The following is a 6,460-nucleotide window of genomic DNA, read 5'->3' on the forward strand; positions in this document are numbered from 1 at the left end:
TCAGGAAAATAATTAATAAAAAAAACAACTAAGGATATGAATTCGTCAAATACCTAGATTTTCTAGGAAGAAGATAAAGAGGAAAATGATAAGAAAATGATTATACTAATGAGTGAAAGTGAGGACAAGTCCAGAAGCAACTTCTCTACGAAGTCGGGAGTTGAGATTTTTTGTTCCAAAAATAAATCACCATTTTACTTATATAAGAGCAATGGGCAAGGCAAATTTTAGGCAGTTGTCCGTCCATGTTGAAGAGCATACGTGATTTCTCAAAGTGGTCAATAAGCAAATTTAACTAGCACGCCCACTTTATTGTATAGACGAATATTCTTTTTAACTGGTGAGACCCGTTTTTATATAAAACAATATGTTACAATATCACGTGGGATCCAATATAAAAAAATCTAATAAAACAAAATATATAAAACCAATTTTAACTGGCTTTGACAAAGTGTACGATATTTTCTTTTGTTTTTTTCAAAGCAGTGTTTCGGCTCAAATTGAGTCGGCCGATTCAAATTGAGTCGAGCCTTGTCTCAATTTGGGTCGGTCGTCTCCATTTGATCTGAACGACCCAATCCGAGACATGAGGCCTTTTAATTGAGAATTTGTCCATCCCTTTAAGTTGTTTGTCCATCCTACTGTAGGTTATAATGGGAAAATTAGATAGTTTGTCATGCCTATTCGAATTACTCTAAATTGTTTCCAAATAACATCCCCAAACATGCTCTTAACTTCTGAAGAATGCAAAAAAAGAAAAAAAGAACACTGCTTTTTGAAGCGTATCCAAGATTTCAAAACAAGCTGTTAGAATACTTTGCATAAACAATTTGGGAAAGACAAATACTATCACACACGACTTTGTTGGATGGTTTCCCGTAAAAGCGACTTCTTTACCATTGGATGATCAAATCAATGGTTAGATTCACATTCAGGAACGGACCCACCACTTTCAGGAAAGGATCCATCATTTTCCTTAAACGGTTCAAGGCCATTAGATCTGGCTTTTAGCATCATCTAACGGTATAGAAGCCGCTTGAGCGAGATAACTTACTGCAAGGTCGTGCGGGATAGCACTGCTCGGCGGGTAATGTGACTTAGAAAGCCGAAAAAACCAGTAACACGTGTGCACCCCTGAGAAACCTCCGGAGGCGGATCGATGTGTAGAATACTAGTTTCCTCTCCAATACATCCTACGCTCATAACTAATCGATAATTTGGCGCGATTTTGCTTCCCGATTCTAAGATATCGCCTCTTTTCTGCTCACAGCCAGTAAGTCACAGGCATTCTTCATTTTTCTCTCTCTTTAAATCTCTCGACTGGCGATGGTGTCTTCACGAGTTAGGATTTCCGTTCGAGTATTCTTTATCCTCCTCCTCCTTGCTATCATTTTCTATACCGGTCGTCCTCTTTATTGGAAAATCTCTGCAACTATTCACGAGATTCGAGAGAATAGGCAAACTGTTAAACAAGGTCTCTCTCTCTTTCTCTGATAAATTAGGAAGTGGATTCTGGTAGTGGGTTTTGTTTCTGATTCTAGGTTTTGGTTTTTAATTTTGATTTGGTGTTTGTTATTTCAGGAATTTCACAAATTGTTTATGAAGCTCAGAAATCAGTTGGATGGTTCCATGATGAATCTGATCCTGGATTTGAAGATGTACACAGTACTAAGAAATCTGGTTTGATCACTACAACTAGAAGGATTCTTAGGGGTTAATTCATCTTAAAGAACTTATCAGGTTTCTTCTATAACTTCATTGTTTTTTTTTTCCTGCCACATTAATTGAGAAATTGGTAGTTGTCATTTTGAGACAGTTACTTGTAATTTCAAATTAGTTCAAGGATTTTACTCTGTTACTTGTTTATTATTGATTTTGTGTTATAATGTCTTGCCCCAGAATTAGTGAGAGTTGTTTTCATGCTTATGATTTCACAGTGTTGTCATAGAAATTAGGTATGGGTCATATTCTCTCGTAGTGCCAGTGGTTCTTGGCAATCTAAGCTCCTTCTAGTTTAGCACCATCATTTGTATGGTGAGAAGCCAATGGCCCGAAAACCTGAAGGTTCGTCTAGGGAGGGTTGTAAGCCTTACTGGTTACAAACAAGCAAAATATTCGTAGTTTTTTGTTGTTGTTGTAACCTACGAATCACTAACAATATTTCAGATGTTGGTGTCCTTGCATGCATGTCTTCTACAAGTTCTATTTATATCAGCACTTACATCATATTCATTTCGAAAATGGACTCATTCGGTAGACATCTGATTAAAAGTTGGTTTAGATGGAATAGAATTGGTTGGGTTTGTTTGTAATTGATCGATGTCAAAACCTTCCATCAGCTATTCTTTTCTCTGGTAGTCTTACTTCTTGAAACTGCGTAGTTGTTACATGGAGTTTGATATTTGTAAAATTATGGGCATGTAAAGTTGCACCACGGGACATGAAACTGATAGGTGGCTTAGTTGCTTACTACAATGTATATTCTTTATATTGTTATTGACATACGGTATTTACTATTAACCAAGCATAGAGATGAGTAAATGTTCGAGTCTTACAGTCATCGGTTACAGTACAAGAAAAAAATGATTGCTCTGAGTATTCCCATTTCAACTACTGTAGTCACTGTGGCTTGTTGGATTCTCGTTGCTGTCTGAGATGCTAGGGCATCTGTAGGGCTATGTGCATTTTTGGACTACAATTGAGGTTTTGCGGTGCTTGACCGTTCATGTTAGCCAGGTACCTATCGATAAAATGCACTAAAGGTGATGAATCAGATTTAAATTTGGCTAGTTTTTATGCAATGCCATCTTGGCAGCCATGAGTGGTGCCCAAGTTTCAGCCAATCATAATAGTTTGTAGTCCCTAGCGGAGCAGCTACAACTTTGAGTGTTTTCCTATGGGAATTCTGCAAAGGATTCTTGCCGGTCTTGGGTAGGCTTTGGCACTCCCATCACCAGGTTTTCCGGTGCAATCAACCAGCTAGTTGAGATGCTTGTGTCAGTTGTGTGGTGTTGTTGGCGACTCCCCCGACTATCATGTTGTGGTGTTGGGCCATGGATAGAAAAATGGGTTTTGGTGCTTCCAAGTGAATTTATTTTGCAGTGGTAGGGCCATGGCGGCGAACTGTATTAGGATTTACGTCGTATTAGTTTCGAAAATGGACTTATTTGTTAGACATCCGACTAAAAGTTTGTTGTGTTTAGTTGTAAATTGGTAGTAAAGTATACTATCATCTATTCTCTTCTCTGGTAGTCCTACTTTTTGAATTGCATGGAGTTTTTTTTTGCTAGGAACATGGAATTTGATATTTGTAGGATACGTTGGGCCATCACTCCTTATGGCCGAGCAATGAGTTGTCTCTTAACAATTACAGGAGAGTACCTAGTGTTGTCTTAGGCTACGTAAGTTTGAAAAACGAAGGAAGTGGCAGTTCCCGGTCGTGAAAAGTAGATAGGAGGAGAGTTTTATGCGGCCGTGAAAGAGCTTGTAGGAGAGAGTGAAATCAGTCTGAGAAGCTTGAGGTTTTGCCAAGGAAGTGTTTGACTAAATCTTGGTGACACTAATTTATTAAGTTTGACTGTTTATTTTTCGCCCAAGTTTGGTGATTCTAGAGTTTGTTCATAACCTAGTAAGTATTTCTACCATTTTTCTTGTTGATGCTCTGTTGAAACTTACCTATTGGGTATAAAGAGTTAATCCACCACTAGCGATGGGTGTATTGGCATTGTTATCAGTCTGAGAAGCTTGAGGTTTTGCCAAGGAAGTGTTTGACTAAATCTTGGTGACACTAATTTATTAAATTTGACTGTTTATTTTTCGCCCAAGTTTGGTGATTCTAGAGTTTGTTCATAACCTAGTAAGTATTTCTACCATTTTTCTTGTTGATGCTCTGTTGAAACTTACCTATTGGGTATAAAGAGTTAATCCACCACTAGCGATGGGTGTATTGGCATTGTTATCTAAGTGCCAGTTTGCACCTTAAAGTTGTGTAATCCATAAACTTGAAGATGTAATTGCAACCCATTATTTCATAGTGGAAGTTTGCCCATGGTTTATTACTCTCATTGAAGAGGTTTCCACGTAAGTCTTGGAGTTATGTGATTGCGGTTATTTGCATATTTCGGATATTGGTGCTTATGTAGGTTCCACATTGTGCAGTGTCTTGGAGTATTGATTCCCCAGCAAGTGGAACCCAAACAAGCAATCAATATGTATAGGGTGAAAGATGCAATTATACAACACTAAGATTGATGTGGCAAGACCTCTTCAATGAGAGGAGGAAAAAACCACCAGCAAACTTCCATTATGAAATAGTGGATTACAACTACTTATAAGTTTGGAATTTCTTAATTTCGGTTTATAGCCGGTGAGTAGTTTGCAACAGGTAAATAGACTTGGTCTTAAGCTGCATGTCCTTTGCAACTTGTAAGCTAGCATATGGTCTCTGTTGGATGGCGAATTTGCTGGATGTTGATAAATATGCACTCGAAACTCTTCTACGCACTAATATTTCATTTTAGTAAGCCTGTCAAGGACTTGCTCAGTTGTGTTTGATGCCCTACATTTTGGGCGTATAAACTATCTAATTAGTTCCGGCCAGGCATGTAAAGAAGCTTTTTGCAAAATTTGTTCCACCTCCTAATTTTGTGGCATCACTGCTCTTCCATTTTCAAGAAACGGCCAAGCAGTTTGTTCAATTTCTGACATATAATAAACCAAAAGTTACAAATATTCTACACCGGTTTCATGCAATCCAATACGTGGATGGCCAACATTGTTTCCATCTTCTATTAAATCTGACTGAGATCACACTGGGAATTCACAAAAAAAAATCCATAGGAAATAGCTTCATTTCAGTACCCCGTATTATCATACAATGTCTCTTCTTTCTGATTTAATTAACATAGATCTTACTGATTCAACTGAGAAAGTCATAGCTGAATACATATGGATCGGCGGGTCGTCGTGCATGGATCTACGTAGCAAAGCCAGAACTCTTTCCGGTCCTGTTGCTAATCCTCTCAAACTTCCCAAGTGGAACTATGATGGTTCAAGTACTAATCAAGCTACTGGAGAAGACAGTGAAGTTATTTTGTACCCACAAGCAATTTTCAAAGACCCGTTCAGACGTGGCAATAATATTCTCGTGCTTTGTGACACTTACACTCCCGGTGGAGACCCAATTTCTACCAACACTAGGTACAATGCCGCAAAGATATTCAATGATCCGGATGTTGTTGCTGAAGAACCCTGGTTTGGCATTGAGCAGGTAAAAAATGAGACAGTGTGTAAATGTTTGTTCATAACCAAATGTTATGGATTTTTTTTTTTGGTGCAGATTATTGTTGAAGTGCTTTAAAACTGTGGTTAAAAGGCCGGTGTCACTGTATTACAGTGGTAAAGTCACCTGGTGATGATGCCAGTGTTTGCCAACATCAATTTCTTTACTTACCAAAAAAAAAAGTGAATACTGTTGATAAAAGGGTCACAGACTGGTTTTATCTCTTGTCGTCTAATCTGTTGGTTGCATGCATGGACAGGAATACACCCTATTGCAAAAGGAGTCTAAATGGCCAATAGGGTTTCCGGTGGGAGTCTCTCCGCCTGCTCAGGGACATTACTACTGTGGGATTGGATCCGATAAGATCTTCGGACGCGACATAGTTGAGGCTCATTATAAAGCTTGTCTTTATGCTGGTATTAACCACGGTGGAATCAGTTCTGAAGTAGCACCAGGACAATGGGAGTATCAGGTTGGACCGTCTACTGGGATTTCAGCTGGTGATGAATTATGGGTTTCTCGATATATCTTGAAAAGAATTGCTGAGATTGCTGGTGTTGTTGTCTGCTTCGACCCAGAACCAGTGCAAAAGGGTTGGAATGGTGCTGGAGCACATACAAATTTCAGCACTAAAACCATGAGAAATGAAGGAGGGTTCAAATTTATTAGGGAGGCCATTGAGAAGTTGGGACTCAAGCACAAAGAACACATTGCATTTTACGGCGACGGGAATGAACGACGTCTTACGGGGAAGAATGAGACTGCAAATTATAATAATTTCATATGGGGAGTTGGAAATAGGCAAGTTTCTATTCGAGTTGGAAAAGATGTTGAAAAAGCAGGAAAAGGGTATTTCGAAGATCGTCGTCCGGGATCGAACATGGATCCGTACTTGGTTACTTCCATGATAGCCGAAACTACTCTTCTTTGGAAACGAATGTAATAGTCTTTTTCTTCCAGGCCTCTTAGTTCTTCTTTCAGTTATTACAAAATTCCTTTGGCAATGCTGGTGGGCAGTGGACACTATAAAAATGGGTTAGCCATTGTTCATGAACTAAATTGAGGGGCTAGTGTTTGTTTGTTTACTTGTTTGTTACGTATAGCAATGATGAAATAAATTTTGGTTTGCAATTTTCTTTTCGTGTGCTTAAATCTTAACAAACCGCCCGTCTCCTCACA

At 38.7% G+C, this 6,460-nt stretch overlaps 2 protein-coding genes across 3 annotated transcripts; both read left to right on the forward strand.

The window, feature by feature from the left end:
- Positions 1–1,156: 1,156 nt before the first annotated feature.
- Positions 1,157–4,772, forward strand: LOC113336697. Of its 2 annotated transcripts, XM_026582346.1 has the most exons (3): positions 1,157–1,474; positions 1,582–1,740; positions 4,159–4,772. In XM_026582346.1, exons 1-2 carry the CDS (start codon positions 1,327–1,329, stop codon positions 1,716–1,718), a joined length of 285 nt encoding a protein of 94 aa, XP_026438131.1. In that variant the 5' UTR covers positions 1,157–1,326; the 3' UTR covers positions 1,719–1,740; positions 4,159–4,772. The 2 variants fall into 2 exon arrangements, with proteins under 2 accessions (XP_026438131.1, XP_026438130.1); XM_026582345.1 differs by lacking the exon at positions 4,159–4,772 and having other exon boundaries at positions 1,582–1,866.
- Positions 4,773–4,876: 104 nt separating this feature from the next.
- Positions 4,877–6,228, forward strand: LOC113336696 (glutamine synthetase cytosolic isozyme 1-like). Its single transcript, XM_026582344.1, has 2 exons — positions 4,877–5,269; positions 5,541–6,228. The coding sequence occupies exons 1-2, from the start codon at positions 4,877–4,879 to the stop codon at positions 6,222–6,224; spliced, it is 1,077 nt and encodes a 358-aa protein (XP_026438129.1). The 3' UTR covers positions 6,225–6,228.
- Positions 6,229–6,460: the final 232 nt, after the last annotated feature.

The sequence above is a fragment of the Papaver somniferum genome, unplaced genomic scaffold, assembly GCF_003573695.1.
Source record: "Papaver somniferum cultivar HN1 unplaced genomic scaffold, ASM357369v1 unplaced-scaffold_154, whole genome shotgun sequence".
NCBI classification, from domain to species: Eukaryota; Viridiplantae; Streptophyta; class Magnoliopsida; order Ranunculales; family Papaveraceae; genus Papaver; species Papaver somniferum.